Source organism: Orbicella faveolata, unplaced genomic scaffold (assembly GCF_042242905.1).
Source record: "Orbicella faveolata isolate gen_17 unplaced genomic scaffold, um_ofav_v1 contig_26, whole genome shotgun sequence".
Taxonomy (NCBI): domain Eukaryota; kingdom Metazoa; phylum Cnidaria; class Anthozoa; order Scleractinia; family Merulinidae; genus Orbicella; species Orbicella faveolata.
Window position 1 is genome coordinate 7,348,410 of NW_028301554.1, and position 23,603 is coordinate 7,372,012.

Consider the following 23,603-nt stretch of genomic DNA (forward strand, 5'->3'; position numbering starts at 1 on the left):
CTTTACCCCATAGGGGTGGCGAAGCGTGAACACAAGATAAGAGAACTTTCGCTCTTTCAGCTTTGAAACCAGACCTTTGTACTCATCCGGGGAGAGCTCGCCGGCGTAATCCTCGAAGATGGCTTTCGTTGTCCTGGCCGAGGGGGTGTAAAAGAGGACGATCGCCGCCACGTTCTCCTGAAGGAAGATGTAATGCCGGTCATCTTCTGGGTCAGCACCCAAACGCTGATACCCATATGTCGGGCAGAAAAGGCGAGATTCACCAGCTTGCTAGTGCGCCCTTTCACGTCTTTGGAGGCCGCGCAGTCGTCGAGGATTATGAGCGTGTTGGTGCCCACGAAAAGCCATCTCATGAGCTTCAACCACTTTTCCACATCGTGTTGCTCGCAGACTATCACATCCATTCTTGGATCGTTTTCGCCAAGCCGGTGGTAGGTCTTGTTGTGCGTGAACGTCGGGCAGATGAGCACGATGTAGTCGAACTTTCCGCGGAAAGGGCAGTAGAGCTGGTCCACCACGAACCTCGATTTGCCTGAATTAGTCGGCCCCACGATGAGAGCGTTGAAGGGTATCTTGGTCGGGTCCATGTTCATATTCAATTCTGTATAGATTCCAGCTGTCTGTCCATAATGTTGAACTAGGAGTCGGCGATGACGAATACGTGGCAGTTCACGTTGCCTGAGCCTTCGGCTTTCCTCTCGATTTCCAGCTGGACCCCGTCCGTACTGTTCACAATGCGCTTGCCGCTTCCATGAATTTCTTGGTCCCCCATGGAGCGCATATCAATCAGAAGCCCGAAATTATCTCCGGTGTAAAACTTTGTCGCATCCATGTGCTCGGTTTTATTTTTTTCCTTCACGAAGAAGCGTTGGGCCTCTTCCCACATGTCCTTGCCTTCGACGCCATTGTTGTAAATCATGTTGGGCGAGCCGCTGATTGTGACGCTGACTTTCGTCAGATCCGGGAAGATTTATTTTTCCGAATCTCTGGCTCCGTCGGTATAAGGCTCTATGAACAGTAGCAGGAGGGCTTTTAGCGACCTTTTTTGGGCGTCGATTTTGATGTTCTTCCTCGTGTCGGTGTCTTTTTTGAAGGTCACCACTTGGGAACGCATCACGGGGTCATAGGCGAACTCTTTTCCGCTGGAGTAAACGCTATGCGCCTCGTCTGCCAGAGTCTTGCTGCGGATCATATCGTACTCGAGCTGGATGTTGGTCAGCTTGTATCTCAGCTGGGTTGTGTCGGAGCCATTGACCACATGTGCAGCTTCAGCAAGGGTTATTTCGAACGTGAGGTCTTTGTAAGGGGCCTGGGGGTAGAAAACGCCGTGATCGGTTAGGATCTGATGGTCCAGCCTGATCCGGTACTTGCTCCCGTATACCTCGTTCAGCTTGTTTTCAGCGTCGACGCCCGAGGTTTTCTTGTCTCCCGCGCCTGAGCGGATCTTGCACAGATCCTCGCTCTGAATCCCTTCGAAGATCCTGTTGTCTCTTTCTTCCTGCGAAAGGAAAAGGTCATCAAAGATTTTGTAGATGCCATAGCCAACCGTGTCTTGCAGGGTAGTGCCTCCAAACTTCACGTGCAGCCTGTCAACGAGCGCTCGCGTGGCGTTCTGGACAAGAAAGTTGTTGGCGTGCCCTCCAGAAAGTTCAATGTTAAAGACAAGCGCTAGCGAGCCCGGCACCAGAACCTTGTTCACGTTCAGCTTGGGCACGTAAACGTACAGAGTATCGCCGGGGTTGGCTTCAGTGCGGGAAAAGGTGATTCGCTTGACCGCGCGCTCGGCCCGCATGCCGTGTAATGTTTTTTTGCTGTACGTTGCGCGAAGGTTCTCGGGAACTGACATTGTATAATACGCCGGCGATTATTTTCTAATTTGAAAAATACTAGGCTTGCAATATATCGTTATGGCGGAAGATGGCGAATTTGGTTACGAACAAGGGCCTTGACAATAAGATTGACCACGATGATGATGATGATGTCGGACAAGAGGTTAACACAACCGAACCTTTTGGCCCAGTCGTGGCATCAACTCCCTACCACGGTGGTGAATAAACGGAAATATCTATGCAGCGCGAGCAGTCCGGCCTGCCTGACCCTTCTTATGCCGAGACATCATTCATGGGGGAAGAAACCCCTTTGTTAGGCGCGCAAGATGAACAGCAAAGATCATGGGACAATTTAACGAGAGTTTATTCGAAAGCGAGTGCGATTGATCTAGAAACTAAATACGAAAAGGGACAACTGTATGTCAAAAGGCAGGGCTTTGGCAAAAAACTTTGTAAACTCTTCACCAAAGAAAAGAGTACAGGCAAGCAACATCTAAACCCGCAACTTTCAAAAGAGATCAAAGACTCTCTTGGCCCGATGGCACAAGAAGTTATTGATCAAGAAAATGAGACCCTAAGAACCGTCCGACAAAATTTGAAAGACGCTGAAAAGCAATTAAAAGAGGCAGAAACGCTCGCCGCGGAAAGGGAAAAAGCCTTACAAGAGGTGCAGGAGCTTAGGCAACGAATAGAGAGAAACCAAAGAAAGATTGATGAATTTCATGATGAGTATGGTTCCAATGTTGAAAGTGAAGCAGAACTGCGCAGGCTGAAGCAACTGCAAAAGAATTTACGAACAGATTTAGAAAACGCAAAAACAGAGGTGGCCGCGCTTGAAAAACAAGCAAAAAACAGAGAAGAAGAACAAGCAAAGGTCGACAGACTTAGAGCCAGCCTCGCGGCAAAAGAAAGCGAAAGAAACAACGTCGAAGAAAGGCTAAACCAAACAAAACCGCTGGACGACCTGAAAGAGCAGGAAAGCGAGCTGCAGCGCCAAAACGAGGAAGACCAGGCAATCATCCAAGATGAGAATGCCTCGCCCTCCGACAAAGAAGCCGCAGAAGGCAGAGTGGCAGAAAGAAACGAGGAGATCGCGCGTTTGCAAACTCAGATCACGGAAAGGGAAAGGGGGCGGCCTCTCTTGGAAAGGGTCAAAGAGATCTTCAAAACACATGGCGTGACCTTGGTCGCTATTCTTATCGTCGCCGGGACCACAATCGGAGCTGTCATCGGGGTCCTCACCAGAGGTTTGAAAGCCACCGGAAAAGCTTTGGGAAATGGCCTCAAAGATATTGCCGCGAAACCTGGTTCTCTGCTGCCCGGGCTGATTGGCTCGATTGTGAGCTTCCTTTTCAAAGCCGCCGGCCAAGTCGTCGGGTTTCTGGCCGAGCACACCTGGTTGCTCGTTCTTGCCGCGGTGGCCTTTTTGTTCGAACAATATTTTAAGAAGCAGCGTTAACTTTACCGCCAAGCCATGAACAGCAACGCCGACAATACGAGTACACCGACAATTACAGCCGTTTTGTTAATTTCATGTTGCGGTGTTTTATCTGGAACCGTGGGCTCTATTTTTTGCGCTGTTGGTTGCGCTTGCTGAGTTTCGGACGAAGATGGTTTCCTGTGGGGTTCCACCCCACGCCCCGGGTCGAGGGGCTTGCCCCTCCTTGATTCGGCTGTTGCGGCTTTGTGTATCGGGTTGGACGGGTGGCTGTTGGGTGGGTTAATTTTTGACGGGCCGCCTGCCATTAGTTTGAGACCAGCTTTTTTTGTCCCCGGGTTTACCTCGTTGTTCACCCCAAGTTTCATCCCGGAGACCGCCTGTTTCAGCTTGTTGTTGTAACCGATCGTGCTTGCGGTGTTTATTATCATTTGCGCGGGCATGAGCCAGGCCATGGGGGCTACAGCGAGATTTAGCCTGACCTTCGCTTGATCCACCGCGAGCTGGTACCTTTGCACGCTCTTGGCCAAGTCGGGCTGTCTGATCTCGTCTTCCATCAGCACTAGGAACTCGCTCTGGGCTTCTTTCGCCCTGCCACCAGAACCGAGAATGCTGCTGCGGACGTTGACTTGCGCGCCCAAGATGCAGTAAACGAAAGCCTCGATTGACTGGTTGATTCTCGACAAGCCCGCCTGCGTCAAACCATTCGCGGTGTTGGGCGCAAACCAGTCGAACTGCCTATCTCCAAAAACATCGGGCTGTATAAACTCAATAAGGTCCCCCTTAATCAGTTTTCCACCTTCGTCGCTAAACTTGTTCCAATCAGGATACTTATAATCTGTTTTTGTTGGCGATTCCCCCCAAGGCTTAACATACAACACCCCCAAACCACTATTTGCACCCGAAGTAAATCTGAAGTCGCTTGATGAGTCTATTCCGAATTCGCCGCATATCCTTTTATACGAAGCGACGTCGTAATGATTATTCATCTGGTCGAACGTCGGGTCTCCGGGCAAAGCGCTTATGCTCTGAAAACCCCCTAGCTGGAACAAAATTCGCCTGACCGTGAAATACACGTGGAATTTGTAGAAAGCTCTTATCTGCGGGGGGAGATTCATCCCGCTCTCAAAGATTTCGCGAGAAACTCCGCACCCCTGTGTCGCGCAGAAAACCGCGAAGTTGAGCTGTTGCGGCCAATATTTCATGTCTGGCCCTCCTAACCAGTGTTTTGATTCGGTTCCAGACGTGTGTTTGATTTTGGTGTCTTGAAATATTTCTCTGAATTTCGTTGTGAAATATTGGTCAGGCGTGACGTATATTTGGATTGCATCGTCGAATATTTTCTTCAAGCTTGGTGCTTTGCCGTCGAAAGGTACCGCAGGGATTGGCAGGGAAACTTTTGAACCGAGGGGCAACAATTGATAAGGAAAACCATCGCTGTCTCCCAAACCGAGCGCTTCTTTCATTTCGGCGCTCCAATATTTTCTGTCTGAGCCGAAGACGCTTTGAAACGAGTCTTCGCTTTCTTTGAAAAACACCTCCGCGGTCACGTTATTTCTCTCGTCGACGCTTCCTTACGAAACGAACCGGCTTTTGTCCGCTTTGGGGAAGCGGTTTAAAAAGTTTGTCCACGCCTTTTTCTTCGCCGCCTCCGCTTTTTTTAACGCAGGACCATTCCACAAATTCGCCATATTATTTGAACACAATTTTATTTGTTAAATATAAAATGGTTGTTCTCACAATTGTCACGCAACAGAACGGAGAGACTATCAATTTTGAAAAGCCGATACCGAGAGTCGATTTCATGAAACTCATTTCTTGCAGTTTGTACAACAGCTGGTACAATTCGACAAGAGAAGGTTCGGCCACCTTGGGAGATAAAGACAACGACAAAGCCGTATCAGTCGGTAAAATAGTCCCAGGGCACTACAGTTTAGAAAGAATGGCAAAAGAAATTGAGGGTCTGTTCGAAAAATATCAATATAAAGCGTTGAAAACAGCAATAAACCAACCTCTTGGCCAGCTTGTAATCAGAAATTTTGGTTCTGGGGCAAAACCTATCGAATTTGATCGCGATTTGGCCAATATGCTTGGTTTCGTGAAAAAGCTTGGCTCTCCTGCGACATATTTCATTCATTGCGACTTGATCGACAAACAAAAGAATCTGTTCAATGGCAAAAGGTCAGATGTCTTGGCCTCGTTTGATGTGAAAGGAAACCCTTTTGAAAAGGTAAACTACCAGGCTTCTCCGCAACAGGTCTTGCGAGACTGCTCTACAGGCGCTTTCATAAATAGCATCACCATCAGCGTCAAAGATGAAAACGGTGAACTCTTTGATTTCAAGGGCTTGCCACTTCTTTTTGAATTAGAGTTAAATTAAATTTCTATATATACGCAATGTCTTCGGCAAATCTGTTGCCACCAAGCGCGCCGCCTGCCGACCCTCTATATCCGGCGCTGGTGGAGCCTTCTCAAAATTTCCGTTTGCAGAAGGTCAACGAGATTTCCAACACTTTGGCCGGTGAGGTCCACCACTATCGCCTCGTTGCCAAAAAATACAAACGCGCGAGAAAGTTCGTTAATTGGGGCGCTGCAGGCTCCAGCGTTCTCTCCGCAGCGTTTTCCAGCGCGAGTTTTGGCTCCGCTCTGTCTGTGGTTGGCCTGCCGGCAGCAGTTCCTCTTGGCGGCGCTGGTGGATGCTTCTCTCTCATTTCGTCGGGGCTGATAATCGCCAGCAAAAAACTCGACTCGAAAATAAAGAAGCATCAAGAGATCACCACGCTCGCCGTTGCCAAGCGGGATACCGTCAACAGACTGCTCTCCAACGCTTTGAACAACAACGAGGTGTCTTCCCACGAGTTCGACACAATCCTTTCCGAGTTTCAGCAGTACAACTTTCTGAAAGATCAGGTCCGAGCAAAGATTCTTCGCCAACCGTCGAAGAGAGGGCTTACCGAGGTTGATGTCAAGAAAATGGAGAATGACATCCGCGGCAAAGTTGAAGCGGAAATGATAAAAATCACGAACCCTCCCGCTTCGAACTGACTTTTAGAAACAGACGGTTTTGTTTGCATGTTACAAAAACATGATTGTCTGCTTCCACTTGGTTGCGTTTCTTTTGAATGAATATTTCACACCTGAGTGGCAAAAAGAGGCTCGCGATATTACGCGCGAAGTCGTCGCTGCGATTGCTGAGGCGGGTGCTGAAGTTTTTCGCTAAAGCAATATGCCGTCGGAAATGAACAATTCGTGATAATAATAGCCATACCAGGAACATGGTTTTTAAAAAACCCTTGTACTCAGGGTTGGCTTCAATGAGAGGCATTACCTCCGTCAGCGCCATTTCATGAACAGTTCCCTCATCTAAACAGTGGAAACATTTCCCCTCGAAAGGGTAGTCGGGATATTCGAAGCATATTATCATTGGGGAAATCTGCTGCTTGAGTTCACAGAATGGCAGTTTTAAAATGTTCTCGTGTACCTCACCCCACCCCATTTCCTTTTTTTCCTTGATTTTTATCGCGATGTACTCCTTGAGAATCATCTCACGGAGCTCTGGAGGGAGGTTTTGAATGGCCTCGGAAAGTCCGCAGCTTTCTTTCCGGCCCCGCATCAGCCACCCGCACTTGTTTGGCGCTCGAGTCATCCCGGCTCGGGCGGTATAACAACGGGCTCGCTTGTTTCTAATTGTCGGTACTCGTTGTTGTAAGTAGTATATAGGGGATTGGTCAAATACTGTTTCAAAGAGGGAGCTGAATTTCACCGTTTCGCAGCCCCCAGGTTCAACCGGCCCGAGCTTGTGAGGGCCGGACTTGATGGTGGGGGCTGCGATAAGGTGAAATAAAGCTCCCTCTGCGAAACGGTATTTGTCCAATCCCCTATATACTACTGCTCATGATATTGCTAGAACAAAACATGCCAAATTTATGTTAGTTATCGTCCTAACAGTGAGGCCAGTATGTGTACAGCATTTCGTAACTGAAAGAGACCCGTTCTGTGATAGTTAGGTTCTACTTCAGGGGCGTAGCCTTTTTTTAAGCAAACAACCTACAACAGTTGCGAAAACGACATGAAAACGACACTGATAATAAACTGCAGCAGATGGGTGAAGGTTTAAAATGGTTAGATAGAGAACTGGATGACATAAAATTGAGGATGAAGTTTCTTGAAGCTGCTAAAGAAGACCTACATACGAAGCAACTTTATGAGGAAGCCTACAGCCGTAGGGAGAATTTGAAATTCTTTGGCCTGGCTGAAAAAGAAACAAAGGGCGACTCAGAAGTCAGCGAGGCGATAAATACACGCGATCTGCTATTTGAATTTCTGAAGAATGGCCTTGGATTTGAAGAACCGGAAAAGAAATTTGAATTGCAGAGAGTACATCGTTTGGGAAAACCCGCTTTTAGAAAAACACGACCGATTATAGCAAGATTTCTGCGTTACCAGGATCGCGAGATGGTATTGAGAGCTTCGTTTCATCTTCGAGACCCCGAGATTAAAGTTCTAGAAGATTATCCGCAAGAAATTATCGAGTGCCGACGAAAACAAATGTCGAAGTTAAGGTCATTTCTCACATTTGCATTGCGCATCCTTACTGCGCATAATTTATGGCGTCATTAGCGCGGGCTCGTGCACGCGCACATTGAAAACATGACGGATTTGCCTTGATATTGAGCTCTGTCAGTTGAAAAATGGCTCTAGCTCACCAACGAGCACGGGCACCCCAATTTTTTTTCCAGTCATTGTAATCAACTAATCATAAGCTTTGCGTGAGAAAAGACTGATTTAATTTCTATTGTTGAAAATTGAATAAATAAGAAAAATAGCAGATACACTGTGGTCTTTTCTATTTTGCAGTCGGTAACCACGTCAAGAAATTTGGTTCAAATTTTTAATGAAGGATTTAGCTTTCCGTCTGAATCACACTTAAAACGTTTATTTGTGTCCGACACATTGTATTGACTGTAGTTTAATGCGTGTTCTTATGAGTCCGGGCTCACAAAGATGTTACAATTACTGGGAATGCGTTCTTATGATAAGCATTAAATAATGCCAAAATGGGGCATTTTCAATGCCTCATTGCTCCTTAATGAGCATGGGCACCCCCCTTTTTTATTTCAAAATTGAAGTCATCATATGACAAATATTCAGTGGACAAAGTTTGAACAAAAATCTATTGTCACTTTTATTTCAGAGGAATTACCTTAAAGGAAGCAAAAAGAAACGGTATTAAGGTATCTTTTAGTAAAGCAGAACCGGACAAACTCTATATTAATGGTAAATTCGTTCCAGTGTAATATTCTGTTTGGTTAAGCTATGCACTTTTAATTACGTTTCTCCATTATATTTGAGAGGTAACGGCTATTTCCATATAAATTATTATTTTTGTGATTTGATATCGATTTGGCGGGCAGAAAGTTTTACAAATTGCATTCAACGGCTAGTTAAGGCGGGAGCTCTGAATGTTAGATGGAGTTTAATTTGTTCCATCTTTCATTCTTAGAGGTGGATTATGTGTTTATTTGTTTATGTGTGTTCTCTTGTTGTAAATTACTCAGTTTTATTTCAGTGGGAGGTTTGTTTGTAGCAATCGCACTATTGAGCTGTAAGCGAAGAAAGTTGTCGTTTGTATTTAACTCAAAACAATCGGGAATAAAGTTATTATGGTTGTTCTTAATTTCTTCAACCTTCACTCTTTTGTTGAGAATTTTAGCTTTTAGATTTGGAGCTTATTGTTTGTGGATGTTAAAGTCTCGTCAGCTGCTTTAAAAATAGTTTCTTTGAACGTAAGGGGAGTTAGCAATTTCAAAAAAAAGACGCACCATTTTCACATGGTGTCGCAGAAAGAATGCAGACGTGATTTTTCTTACAGGAAACGCATTCAAATAAAGCAACAGAAAATCAATGGCAACATGAATGGGGCGGAAAAATGCTTTTTTCACATGGTAGTCCAAATTCATGTGGTACCGCAATACTGATAAACAACAAGGTGAATTGTACAGTGCTTTGTACAGTTCCGGATCCCTTGGGCGCTTTATTATTTCTAAAGTTCAAGTTGATGATAAAGTAGATGTACTTGTCAATATTTATGCACCAAACAAAAATAAAGACTCGATCCAATTTTTTAAGAAATTGCATACTTTGCTTCAAACTGAAAATTTAGATTCCGAGGAGAACGTTATTGTAGGCGGAGATTTCAATTGTCCATTAAACCCAACTTTAGATAAAAGAGGTGGAATAATGATACCAAGGAAATCGGTCGTGAACAGTATAGAATGTTTGCAAAGTGAATCAGATCTGGTCGATATCTGGAGAATTAAAAATCCTCAAACAAAAAGTTACACTTGGAGTCAAAAATCGCCTGCTATATTGTGTCGTCTAGATTTTTGGCTTATTTCCAATAATCTTTGCGATTTTGTAAATTCAACCGATATTATCCCTGTAATAAGAACTGATCATGCGGCAATTCGTTTAAACCTTGGCGAAATTGGAGAGGCAAAAGGACCTGGCATGTGGAAAATGAATGTTTCGCTATTAAATGATGAAGAATATTTAGATTATCTGAGTGTTAACATACCTAAATGGAAATCAGAGGGGGAAAAAGAATTATCAGATAAACGTTACGTTTGGGACTGAATTAAATACAATATTCGAATGCACGCTATCAGGTACTCTAAAGAAAAAGCTAAACAGAGAAATGACAAAGAAAGGATGATTCAACAGGAATATGAGGAAGCTACCCGGCGTTTTGAAAAAGATCCAAATGATTACAACAGATCTCGGCTCAATGAAATCAAAGAGAAACTGGAATTATTTTATGAAGAGAAAACAAATGGAATTATTGTACGTGCAAGAGCTCGCTGGCATGAGCATGGAGAAAGAAGCACTAAGTACATGTAGTTTTTGAACTTAGAAAAGAGAAATCATGTTAAAAAACACATCAGAAAATTAGTAATTAGCGGCGCTATAACAACAGACCCATACCAAATACTTTCCGAACAAAAAACTTTTATTACAACTTGTACGAAACTAAAGCGGTAGACAAGGATTCTATCAAGTCTTTTCTAAACAATTTAAGTATACCGCAATTATCTGAAGAACAAAAACTAAACTGTGAAGGCCAGATTACCACAGAAGAATGCAAAAAGATTTTAGAAACTTTTCAAAACAACAAGTCTCCAGGAAATGACGGAATCCCAATTGAATTCTATAAAAACTGTTTGTCAACCGTTCATTAATTGCATTAATGAGTCCTTCGTAAAGGAAGAAATGTCCAATTCCCAAAAGCAAGCTGTCATTATTTTAATAGAAAAACAAGGGAAAGATCGCACGCTAATCGAAAATTGGAGACCCATCTCGCTGGTCAATGTTGATGCTAAAATAATCTCGAAAGTGATTGCTTCAAGAATTAAAAATGTTTTACCCTATATCATTCACAGCAATCAAACTGGTTACGTCAAAGATCGTTATATTGGTGAGACAGTAAGATCGATTCTTGACATCATGGATTTCACAGAAAAAAAGAATATCCCTGGTTTGATGATATTTATTGATTTTCGTAAAGCATTTGACACTTCAGAGTGGAACTTTCTGTTTAACTGTCTAGACGCCTTTAATTTTGGCCATGAATTTAAGCGATGGATAAGTACTTTTTATAAAAATATTCAAAGTTGTGTGATAAATAATGGCCTGTCTTCAGCCTATCTTAACCTTACACGTGGAGTTAGGCAAGGTGACCCTTTGTCTCCTTATCTTTTTCTTTTAGCTGTTGAAACCTTAGCAATTGCCATTAGGGAAAATGTGGAGATAAAAGGAATTGTTATTGATAAACAAGAGACCAAATTATTACAATATGCTGATGATACAACGGCGGTTCTCTCTGATACAGAATCGGCCTATAAACGTTTTCAATTGCTAGACAAATTTAAAAAAGTATCAGGTTTAAAGGTAAATAGTTCAAAGACAGAGGGACTCTGGATATGATCTTTAAAAGGAAGTGAAATGAAACCACTTGGAATCAAATGGCCACAAGATCCCAAAAAAGCCCTAGGAATCTTCTTCTCGTACGATTAAAAAATGCTCTATTTGAAAAACTTCACGGGAAAACTTGACAAGATAAAAAAATTAATTAATATCTGGTCCTCTAGAGGATTATCCCTTTACGGAAAGGTGACTATAATTAAATCTTTGCTCCTACCGAAGGTTGTGTACATGTCATCTTTGTTACCTACCCCTGAAAATATAATTAAAGAATTAAACCATTTGATTTACAATTTTTTATGGAAAGGTAAAGACAAAGTAACGAGAAAATTTGCGATAAATGATTATGAAGGAGGAGGCATCAAAATGGTTGTTATTGAGAGCATGATTAAATCTCTCCGTCTCGCCTGGCTGAAAAGAATCTTTGGTGATAATTCTGGCGCATGGAAAAAGTTATTTAGAATATCTTCTAAAAGAAACAGGTGGTCTGGTTATTTTTAATTGCAACTATAACGTCAAAGACTTAACCGTCAGTTCCCAATTCTACATGGAGCTACTGAAATGGCGGTCTGAATTTCGGAAAGATAATGTGGTTGAAACTAATTGGCTTTACCGAATTTGGAATAACCAGGAAATAAGAATAAACAACAAACCAGTCTTTTATAAAAGGTACTTTAATTATGGAATTCAGACAGTGGGAGACTTGCGTTTCGATCTTAATAACGTCGATTCTTATGAACTAATCGCAAAACACATACAGAAGACGAACTTTCTGGAATGGACCGGTCTTCGTCACTCTGTACCGTTCGATTTAAGGAATGCTTATCATGATCCAGATCATACAGCCCTAAATCCATCCTTCAAAATTGACTGCGGAGTTTTTGATGTAACTAAAAAGAAATCGAAAGACTATTACTCTCTTTTTGTCCGTAAAAAGGCTTGCTCTCCTAATAACGCGAGAAAATTAAAGTGTGAATTTAATTTAACTGATGAGGCACTGAAAAAAGCTTTTTCTCTTCCCCATTCGGTTGCTTTTGAGCCATATGTCAAGGCGTTTCAGTTCAAAATATTGAACTTTTTTCTCTACACGAATTCCAAATTACACAAAATCGGGTACATTGCAGATTATCTATGTTCTTTCTGCAAACGTGAATCAGAAACAATGCAGCATTTCTTTTATGATTGCTCTTATTCAATTTCTTTCTGGAAAGATTTCGAAGTATATTACTTATCTTTGACAAAACAGCAGAAACATCTTAATTTGAAGGATATATTAATCGGTCTTTTAACACCAGAACTTCCCTTACTTAATTATCTGTTACTTATAGGAGAAATTTATTTATGGGCGTGTAGAAGGAATAAAGAACTTCCAAGTATACGAGGTTTTAAATCAAAAGTCAAATTAAAGTATGAGACTGAAAAATAATAATTTAGATATGTTTAGGATGAAGTGGGCAATATAAATACTAGAATTAGTTGAGTAACTTAGAATGTGTCAGGCTCAAATAGGTGTGACTTTGCTATGTAAACTTGTTCGTAGTGTGTGTACGTGAGTGAGTGTGAATTAGTTGCGTTAAACCGTAAGTCCTGTTTATTATGTATAGTAAAGTACTAAAGTATTGTAACGAAAGTCGTGTAAAAAAAAAAAAAAAAATGAAAATCTGGTGAGTACTCTCACTTTGACAGAGTGCGACCCCCCCCCCCCCCCCCTTATTTGAAAAATCCTGGTTACGCCCCTGTTAACTTAGGGTTGGGGGATGATCAACGTCTTAGTGACTATCATAGAGGTGTGTTCGTGATCCATTATAGTCTTATCTCAACCCTGAATGTGTTCGCTCATAACCGGTTGGTAGGGACATGAGGCATTAGCTAAAGCAGGTCACTAATAGAGTACTAACAGTGCTGGCAAAAGCATTTGATTCGGGATATCGAGACCATAAACACTAAGCCATACAATGATATGAGGAGGTTTTCGGGATATCCCGAATAAGCGAGATGGATATGGTAACTGTTAACAGTGGAAGCCGAAATTATACAATGTTAGAAACAAAATATAATTACGGCTAACTTACCGTTACGCAGCAGACTGTGTACAGCCGTTTGCTCTCCTCAAGAAAAACTGCAGAGGGGGGTCTATGTGACATTGTTAATATAGCGTGTTGTTCGCATAAATTATGGTTCCACAAAATTATTTCAGTTTCAAAGCATCTGACGCCACAAGCGGAAAGAGAAAAAATAGGAAAAAGAAATTGCCGTATGCACGTGAACTTTGCACTGATAAAGCCATTTATGACTTCCGCTAAGCAAATCACAGAACAAACAAGCTTCGAGTTCGAATTCAACTTTCCCTATGTTTCTTTTTTATGAATATGGTAACAAGTTGTCATTCTCAACTGAGAGGACAAACAATACAAGATTAGCTGCTTACCATAGCAGAGCTTCCTTTGAAAACTGAAAACTACGAAGCATTTCGGTGAGAAACGTATTTTGTACTTTTGTTCAAGCGGAACTGCTCTCTTAGGGAATACATTATTAGCTCAAGAAACACAAAATACACCTAAAGAACTGATCTTAACAAAATAAAACTGACTGGTCAGATTTTATTCCTCGTTGTTCTAAGTGCCTCCCCCACCCCCTCCAGGAGGGTATCGGGTGGAAATTGTCTAGTTTGATGCGCCACCCGAGTAACAAACCTAGAAAGTCGAACGAAGTGTTGCTGCGGGTAAATCAAGCTATTTGTGTACTACTAAAGTGGAGTTAGTACTGTTGCTTGTACAAAACAATCCCATACCAAAACCTTTTTTTGTTAGCACAGTAAGGCTCAGTTGTGCGTGAAGCATTTTGTTCCAGCGGAAGGAGAACTCAGGGTATTGCTCTTCTTGAGTCGGTGTGAGAAATGGACAATTTCTTCCTTAACGAACTATAATAAAAGGTGTGTTATCGATTATTGCAGTCTATCGGCTCAAGCCTGAAGTCGGGAAGGATGTGTAGTAATAACTTAAGCTAGCTAAAACAAAACATGCCAAATTTGTGTTAGTTTTTATCTTTACGGTGAGGTAACTTTATGTGTACAGCATTTCGTAACTGAAAGAGACCCGTTCAACGATAGAGTTAGCTTCTTGTTACGGGTAGGAAATGATCAACGTCTTTGTAAAGTGACTATCATAGAGGTGTGTTCTTGATCCACTACAGTCTTATCCCAACCCTGAACGTATTCGCTGATAACTGGTTAGTAGAGACATGAGACATTAGCTAAAACAGGTCACTAATAGAGTGCTAGCAGACTAGTGCTGGCAAAAGCATTTGATTCGGGATATCGAGACAATTTCTTCCTTAGCGAACTATATGCTGGTTTTCAGTGTCACGCAATTCAAAATAGATTAAAATAAAAGTCAAAACCGGTCAATAGATAAAGTCCCAGAATCTGGGATATGAAAGAAGGTAAATATACAAAGACTCTCGCCAAAATTCTGGTCACAGCAATTTTTCTCATGCGAGATATGCGGAAAAATTTTTTACCCAAATTTATAGAGATTTGTATGGAGACGCCATGCTGGTGCCCGTCGGTATGGGCACCAACGTGGTGGCCGGAAACCAAGAGAAACATCTGTCACTGAGTTTTGCTACAAAAGCGTGAATTTATCCCTCGAGGAACTCTAAAACATTAAAATAATACTTTTTCTAAGACACGAACTGTTCAGATAGCCAAGTTTCCCGAAATAAGTCACTTTTTTAACCATCATGACAGCTCTCTAGACCGTCATGTAAATGCCGTGTCACGCATAGAAATTCAAACGTAGTGTATCACAAACCCAAGAACCCATTCGAAGCGAAAATTTGTATGAATATTAGTTTTCAGCTGCTCTTATACATCATCATAGTAAAATCTCAGGAAGATCAATAGTTTTGTACTTCGAATTTTGGTGACGTCATGTGAAAACCAGCTATAATAAAAGGTGTGTTATCAATTTATTGCAGTCTATTGGCTCAAGCCTGAAGTCGGGAAGGATGTGTAGTAATAACTTAAGCTAGCGAAGGCAGGTCACATATCTTCTCCTGACAGATTACTGCTAGCAAAGGTTTAAATTCGAGACCTTCGTGCTTTAACCAAAGCGCAATAAAATCGACTGGGGCGTTTTTCTGGTATCCCGAATAAACAAGACGGATATGGTAAAATTTCATTAGCAGAAGCCGCCAACAGCGACTAACTTACCGTTGCGCAGTAGTTTGTGTACAGAAGGGTGTTTGAGTATTACTGTTGATAATTCTGTTGCTGACATAAATTATTCATCCGTAAAACTATTTCAGTTTCCCAGCATCTGACGTCATAAGCGGAAACAACAAGATAAATTGCTGTCTGCACCTGAATTTTGCATTAGGCCGTTTATGAGCTTTTCTATGTTCACCGATAAAAAACCAGACCGCTCGGAATAATTTCGTCATGTCCAATGTTGTTTGATACTTTAGTTCATCGATCTTTTAAATGTCAAAGTATTAAATGACAATTTCACACACAGGGACACCGTAAATTTATTATTTGTGTCAGTCTCTTGATGATATTCGTCCTAATTCTCGTTGCCGACGGGCCGTGAAGTCACAGAACCAAACAGCTTCGAGTTTGCTATTAGTCTCGACTACATTTAATTGTTAATTGGTTAAGAAAAGACCAAAAAATAAAGGAGAAGTTATACCTACCACAGGGAATTTCAGATTGGAAAGGGTCGAAATTGAATTCTATGAAACATTCAGAAAAAAGGATGATATATATTACGCCGGGGTTTGGCAGAATGCGCGATGGGTTTGAACAAGAGGCAGGGTACGGGATATGACACTTCTTCGCAGAAGCCTAATATGCGCTCTTTAAAAATTAATGGCGGGATACGCATTGACAAACAGCAAATTGCGAATCGTTTCTTAACTCCACGGTGTCACTAAAATGAACTGTGAGGAGTGAATTTTATCTCAAGCGGCAGGAAATACGCCTCCAGAGGTCGTCTAAAGAAATTGTCCTGGTATTTTTTTTCTCGTTATACTTAGTAGTTTCGTCCTTCCGGCAGCTTAATGTAATACGCGGTTTTGAAGTTATCAAGATCGAACAAAATCGAAAGAAGTTTTAATGGAGCTAAACCAAACTACATAAGAAGATTCAATTCGTGTTTGCGGTACTTAATATTGCTTTTGTTCCTTTTTTTTTTTTTTTTTTTTTTGTTCTTCCGTACATTAAGGGCAGTATGTATAGAACATCTGTTTGTGGCGAAAAGAAACCTCAGTTCAGGATCAACCTGTCATGATTAAGGTGTTCACTTCTACTTGGGGTGGATTGATTCATTGCAACTCTGAATGTGGTAAATTCGAAAAACTAGTTAAGAGGGAAATAAAGCATTTGCTTATGAAGGTCACTAACAAACTGTTAGCAGATTATTAGTGCCAAGAGCATTTGATCTGGGATCTCAAGATAATAGCCACTAGGCCATACAACTATACGAGGAGGTTTTTTTTGATATCCCGAATGAGCAAAATGGGTATGGTAATTTTTATCAGTCGAACTTGAAATCAAATATTCTTTTAAAACTAAATAATGAGTAACTTACCGTTGCGCAGTAGTCTGCGGTTAGCCGTCCGCTTTCGTCAAGAAAAATTGCACAGAGACTTCCGTGTGTCACTGTTCATAATAGGGTCGCTCGTGTAATTGACATTGCTGATTCATAAAAGCATTTCAGTTTCACAGCATCTGACGTGCCAAGTGGTAACAAAAACGAAATTGTTGGGTTCACGTGATTTTGTCATAAGACCGTTTATGACATTTGTGCATGTTCACAGATATTCACGCAATAATTGCTCAAAAAGAAACTGAAATGATATCGAGTTACTTCCCCTGCGACCAGAGGAAAAAACTATCTAGAGTGTGTTACATCTTTTCCTATCTGACATGCTTTAAAGACAGAGGGCGACTTTAGAAGAACTTAGCCTGCGAGAAGGCTCACCTTTGAGTCACGCGCGCGAGCGGCAAAGAGCAATGCGATGCGGCGGGAAGAAGTCTGGTGAAAAGGCACAAACTTTACTTTCTTGTCTCGCAGCTTCGCCGCCCGACTACGCACTCGCCGCTATGCCACGCGCCCTTGTGCTCCAACGTGAGCTCGCTCGCAGGCTAAGAAAAATTTAACTGTCGCTCGATATTTTGTAATTAACAAGATTTGTAATCATCAAGACACGAAAGATTCATGCGTGAGCCCGTCATGGTCGGACGTAGTTTCTGAGCGAAGCTTAAGTTTCCTTCTTTTATAGTATTTCCTTGGTATTTTCGACCTTAATCACATCTTGGAGTGATGCTATGTAGTGCGAATTTCAATGAAGAAGACTAGTGGGAAACATAAAAGAGGAGAAAGAGGTTCATTGGAAGAAGAAGATAACGTTTCGAAACGATGCAATATGGCGGATAGTGTCGGCGAAGTACCAACTGTTGCAGCCACTCAGCCCGAACCAAACCTAATTGACATCAAGGAGATGCTAGTTGACATACAAACTACAGTTGCAACGATACTCAGGGAAAACCAAGAACTGAAGCAAGAAATTCTAGAGCTGAAATCCGCCCTAAATGCCAACCAAAGGGAACGGAGAAGCTTAAAACGAAACTTACCAAAGCCGAGAAAGCAAATGACACGTTGAGGAACAAGCTTAACCACACAAGAATGAAACTAAAGGATCAGATTGAAGAAATGAATAACTTAGACGAAAAATATGACAACCTGGAGCAATATTCTCGTAAGAATTCGTTGGAAATTTTGGGCGTACCTGAAGGCGCGTACACATCAACCGACGAAGTTGTTATCCGTATCGGAGAAGCCATAAACGTCGATATCAAACCGGAAGGTATAGAAATATCACACAAACTCAAACGAAAAACTGCTAAACCCGTAATTGTCAAATTCGTGAACCACAAAGTAAAATCTCTTCTCTACAAAGCGAGAACCAAGCTTAAAAACATGAAAACCTCTGACGTATTTCCAAGCTATGCTTTCGCGTCTCGAGAAGACCAGCGTATATTCATCAACGAGAATCTTACGAATTATCGAAGAGAGCTTTTCTGGAAAGCAAACAAGATGAAGAAAGATAACATCATTACCAGCACTTGGACAATGGATGGAAAAATATTCGTAAAGACATCGCCAAGCGGAGCACCGGTAAGGATTTATCGTGTAGAGGACTTGGACGATCTCTAAACTGTATTAATATCAAAGGACTGCTAAATAAAAGAAGGGACTACGGACTGGATTGCTAAGCGAAGGAACTCCTTAAATAGGTCTGTTTTTTAAATTCATTATTGGTAATTTTTTTGTTTTGTTTTGTTTTGGTGCTCACAATTGTAAATACGAGGGGGAATGCGAACCGAATTTTTTATTCCAAAAATCTATCCTTAAATGCATAAATTACACCTACACAAATGTTCGATAATTTCATTGAATGTGAGAGGTCTCAGAGATACGGTTAAGAGAAGGAGCATTTTTACGTATTTGAAAGATCAGGAGGCCAATTTTTATTTTCTACAAGAAACGTTTTCCAAAGTAAGCGACGAAGCCGTTTGGAGAAATGAATGGGGAGGTGAAATTTACTTTTCTCACGGGACTTCTCATAGCAAAGGTGTTTGTACCTTGATTAATCGAGCGGTGAAAGAAAAAGTGACCTTCATATCCAGTGACGCGGACGGTAGAATAATCTTAATTAACCTCACTTACAACGGTCTAAAATTGTCATTTTGTAATATATACGCGCCCAACGACCACACACAACAAGTAAGTTTCATTCAAGAACTAAATTGTCTCTTAATTGACAAATCGGAAATTACAACTCTTGTAGTAGGAGGTGATTGGCATTGTACGCTATCTAAAAAAGACAAAAAAGGTGGTTCTCCTTGGAGGCCAACAGCATATAGGAATTTGGTAAATATCACCATGGATACCCTTGACCTTGTCGATATACAAAGAACTCGTTATCCGAATGTTAGCAAGTTCTCTTGCAGGTCTAAAACGTTAGGCGTGAAATCAAGGATAGACTTCTTTTTAATATCCAAGCACTTGACAAAATTTGTTTAAAAAGTGGACATCCAAACCTCAGTAGCACCAGATCACAACACGATATTATTATCATTGTCGTGGCCGAACGAGAATCCTCGAGGACCGGGTTTTTGGAATTCAATAATTCTCTATTAGTGGACGAGGAATACACAACCAAAATTCTAGAATTATATCCTCAGATTCGCGAAAAATATAATTATGTAAATGAACAACAGCTGTTTTGGGAACTGATTAAAATGGAAATAAGATGCACAACCATTTCGTTCTCTAAAGGAAAGGCACAGGCGATTCGTAAGCATGAAGCGGAGATCAAACAACAACTTGGTGAGCTGGATAAAATAATCTGCAATAGCCAGAACCTTGATAACATTGACGGAATTCTTAAACAATATGATGACCTCAAAAAAGAACTCCAACATCAATATAATAATAAAGGTACATGTAAAGCTGCAATCTTCAGATCTAAATGCCGCTGGGTAGAAGATGGCGAAAAAGCCACAAAATACTTTTTTAATTTGGAAAAAAAGAACTATAATAGAAAAACTATCAACGAAATTAAATTGGAAAATGATGAAACAACTACTGATGAAACACAAATTCTATCAATGATCCAAATATATTATAGTAATTTGTACAATTCTCAAACAACAGATGCATAGGATAGCTTTGAAATATTTTCCGAAAGCATGGAAATTCCTAAATTAGACGATGCAAAAAGAGATGCTTTAGACGGTCCTTTGACTTACGGAGAATGTAAAAAATCATTGGAGACTTTTGAAAACGGAAAATCACCAGGCGAGGATGGTTTTACGGTAGAATTTTATAAGCATTTCTTTGATCTTGTAGGAGCAGATCTATTAGCAAGCCTGAATGGAGCATACGAGCATGGGAGGTTATCGGTCTCTCAGCGTAGAGGCATAATTACGCTTTTACCGAAAGACGACGCTGAATTATTGCTTTTACAGAATTGGCGACCGATCACTTTACTTAATGTGGATTATAAAATTGCATCAAAAGCCATCGCAAGGCGAATTGAGCCAATGCTCTCAAAACTCGTACATCGGGACCAAACGGGCTTCATAAAAGGAAGATATATTGGAGAAAATGTAAGATTAATAAGTGATATTATGGAGCAAACTCAGGTGAACAACACGTCAGGTATATTAATATCAGTTGATTTTAAAAAAGCTTTTGACTCACTGGAATGGTCTTGTATTCAAAGTGCTGTCAAAAAATTCAATTTTGGTGATAGCTTAAGAAAATGGATCGAGATCTTCTACATGGACATAGAAAGCGCAGCTTTGAACAACGGTTTTGCAATGGACTGGTTTAAACCCTCTAGAGGAGTTAGACAAGGATGCCCACTCTCGCCATATCTGTTTATCCTGACAGCAGAAATACTATCAAACAAAATAAGACAAAACTCAACCATAAAAGGAATCAGAATTTTGGGCTCAGAGATCAAACTAAGCCAATTTGCAGACGATACCAACTTATTTTGTGCTGATGTGGCTTCTGCTGAACAAGCACTGAAAACTATGAGCGCTTTTGGGACCTTTCCACGGGAGGCTTACGGATGGTTGACATCGAACTTACGATAAAATCGCTCAGACTTGCATGGATCAAAAGACTTCTCTTTAGAGATAACTGCAATTGGAAAGTGGTACCGGACTATTTTTTTAACACACACGGAGGTCTCAATTTCCTGCTTCGATGTAACTACGATGTCAAATATTTAAGGCACATTCCAACATTCTACAGAGACATACTTATTGCATTTGATGAAATCAAGACTCTGTACAATTATGATCAAGGAACCGAAACCATTCTCTTTAATAACAAAGAAATCTTAGTTGATGGAAGACCGCTGTTTATAAAGGAATGGTTTATCAAGGGTATCCACACGACCCAACAGCTTTTTAATGAAAACGGTCAATACCTAACTTTTCAAGAATTTCACGCTAAATATCATTGTAACACAAACTTTCTCCAGTTCTATCAAATCTTGAGTGCAATTCCTGTGAGCTTGAAGAACAGAGCGCGAGTGCTAGAGCAAAACTCGATCTTTAATTATAGAGAAAACTGGAAATCTTTTTCACTGAACGAAACTAATCAAATCAATTTTGAAACGTATAAGGCAAGAGACTATTACCGCCTACTTCTTGTTAAGAAACACCAATCACCTCATACTGGCCCGGAAAGATGGAAAAGAGATATTTCAATAGACACAGAGAATTGGACAGACGATTTTAAAAGGGCTTCAAAAACATGCAAAGAAAATAAGTTGAAAGAATTCCAATTCAAACTTATCCATAGGATTGTCATTACAAAGAAAGAACTCTTCAGATATGGGATAAATACAGACAGTGACTGCATCTACTGTGGTGAGCCAGACTCCATAAATCACACCTTTATCGACTGCGAATTTACAAAAACCTTCACATGCAAAGTCATTAATTGGTTTAACACTCAGAATGGTTCAAACTTTAAACTAGATACAAAAGAAACACTTTTCGCCACCTTTAAACACCCAACATACATGGAGCTAGTGAGAAAATTCAATTACACCCTCCTTTTTATGAATTTCTACGTGTATGTAAGTAAACTAAACAACAGTTCACTTTATTGCTAGAATCAACTATAAATACAAAGTTGAAAATTTGTAAATTAACACTGAAAAAGTACTCGTAACGTAACAATGCTCCGCACAAACTTTATAGACTAAGTTACTTTTAATTGTATTAAATCAAGATTAGAAATCGTTCCTCCTCCCCCTTCCCCGCGCTACTAGTTGTTTGTTTGCTTTTTGCTTATTTTGTAATTTTAAGTTTTCCTTTCTCTTTTTATTTTTATTTCTTGCTTTTTATCCTGTTTAATTTAATTGTAGCTAATGTGTGCTGTCAGAATTAATTAATTACTTTATGTTATTCGTTTTCCTAATGTAAGTAAGTAACACCTGATGTAAATAAGTAATGTACATTGTAGTATCGGAGTAGCCATACCAGAGTACTTTGTTATTGTAATTTTTGTAATTTGTGATACGTGTAATTTGTTAAGACGTGTTACTCTAAATAAATGAAGAAGAAAAAAAAAAAAAAGACACGAGAGATTGTGAATTTACCATTTATGTCAGTCACTTCATAATAAACTTTCCACGATGCAATCGATGACATTCTTCCTCATTTCCATTGTAACAGACCACGACATCACAGAATCAAACAGCTTCAAGTTTACCATTAATCTTCGTTTTCGGTATTTATGAATGTCACAGCTATACATTATTCTCAACTGATCAAAAGGGTAAACAATACCATTTTAGCTTCTTTCTACAGTAGGTTCCCTTTGAAAAGTACGAATTGCAGATTCGGGTATTTCAAGAAATTCCAAGAAAACAAGTGATCACGAAGTGCGCTCCAAGAAATTAGTTTAGAAAGATTATGGAGTTCACAGAGGAAGCATTTTTTTGATTGTATCACGCATGCGTTTGTGGGTATCCGGGATGTGGGTTTAAAAAAAGGATACGGGGTAAAAATACCTTGGTGGAGAGATAATCTGCCCTCTTCGGCGAGCTGGAGGCGCGACTCTTTTAGAGTTCATGGTGAGACACGGAATTATAATATAGAAAGCAGGAAATCGCATTTTCTCTGGAAACTCTATAGTTTCACTGAACTGATTTCTAAGGACCGCGCATTAGCTCAATGACCACGAAATACTCCTCTAGTGGCCACAAAAAAACAATGATACAAACAAACAAACAAACAAACAAACAAACAAGACAAAACAAAACAAGGCAAAAATATTACTACTTCTACTACTGTTCAGAGTTCATTTGTTATCCTCGGTGTCTCCCTGGGTCCTCCGTTCCCCAGTAGGGTGAGATGATGCGCGCAGGTATAAATTGTCTCGTTTGATTTGTTGTGGACACCCAAATTATCAATCGAAGAAAATCGAACTTATTTTTGGCGAGGTAATTCAAGATATATGCGAACGAATTAATTCGAGTTTGATTGGTTCCTGATGTTGCGAAAGCAAACCATGCCAAATTTGTATTAGTTATCGTCCTTTCATTGAGGCCAGTGTGTGTACAGCATTTCGTAACTGAAAGAAACCCGTTCTGTGATAGAGTTAGGTTCTACTTTAAGGGCGTAGCTTGGGGGGGAGGGGGGGGGGGTTCTAAGGTGCTTGTGACTCCCCCTTTTTTAAGTTTTCTTTAAGGAAACAACCTACAACAGGTGGCAAAAACGGCATGCCAATCTGGTGAGTACTGTCACTTTGATACAGTGT

At 40.8% G+C, this 23,603-nt stretch overlaps 2 protein-coding genes and 2 pseudogenes across 2 annotated transcripts; 2 read left to right on the forward strand and 2 right to left on the reverse strand.

The window, feature by feature from the left end:
- Nucleotides 1–54: 54 nt before the first annotated feature.
- Nucleotides 55–2,152, reverse strand: LOC149107929 (uncharacterized; annotated as a pseudogene).
- A 198-nt stretch (nt 2,153–2,350) lies between these two features.
- Nucleotides 2,351–3,313, forward strand: LOC149107930 (uncharacterized). Its single transcript, XM_089295978.1, has one exon. It carries the CDS (start codon nt 2,368–2,370, stop codon nt 3,286–3,288), a length of 921 nt encoding a protein of 306 aa, XP_089152104.1. The 5' UTR covers nt 2,351–2,367; the 3' UTR covers nt 3,289–3,313.
- LOC149107931 (uncharacterized) lies at nt 3,291–5,463 on the reverse strand. The gene has a single exon (XM_089295951.1). It carries the CDS (start codon nt 4,731–4,733, stop codon nt 3,291–3,293), a length of 1,443 nt encoding a protein of 480 aa, XP_089152077.1. The 5' UTR covers nt 4,734–5,463.
- An 11,693-nt stretch (nt 5,464–17,156) lies between these two features.
- On the forward strand, nt 17,157–19,106 carry LOC149107932 (uncharacterized; annotated as a pseudogene).
- Nucleotides 19,107–23,603: the final 4,497 nt, after the last annotated feature.

Coding starts and splice junctions, on each gene's coding strand:
- LOC149107931 (XM_089295951.1), bottom strand. CDS start 4,733: ATGAAAGAAGCGCTCGGTTTGGGAGACAGCGATGGTTTTCCTTATCAA.
- LOC149107930 (XM_089295978.1), top strand. CDS start 2,368: ATGGCACAAGAAGTTATTGATCAAGAAAATGAGACCCTAAGAACCGTC.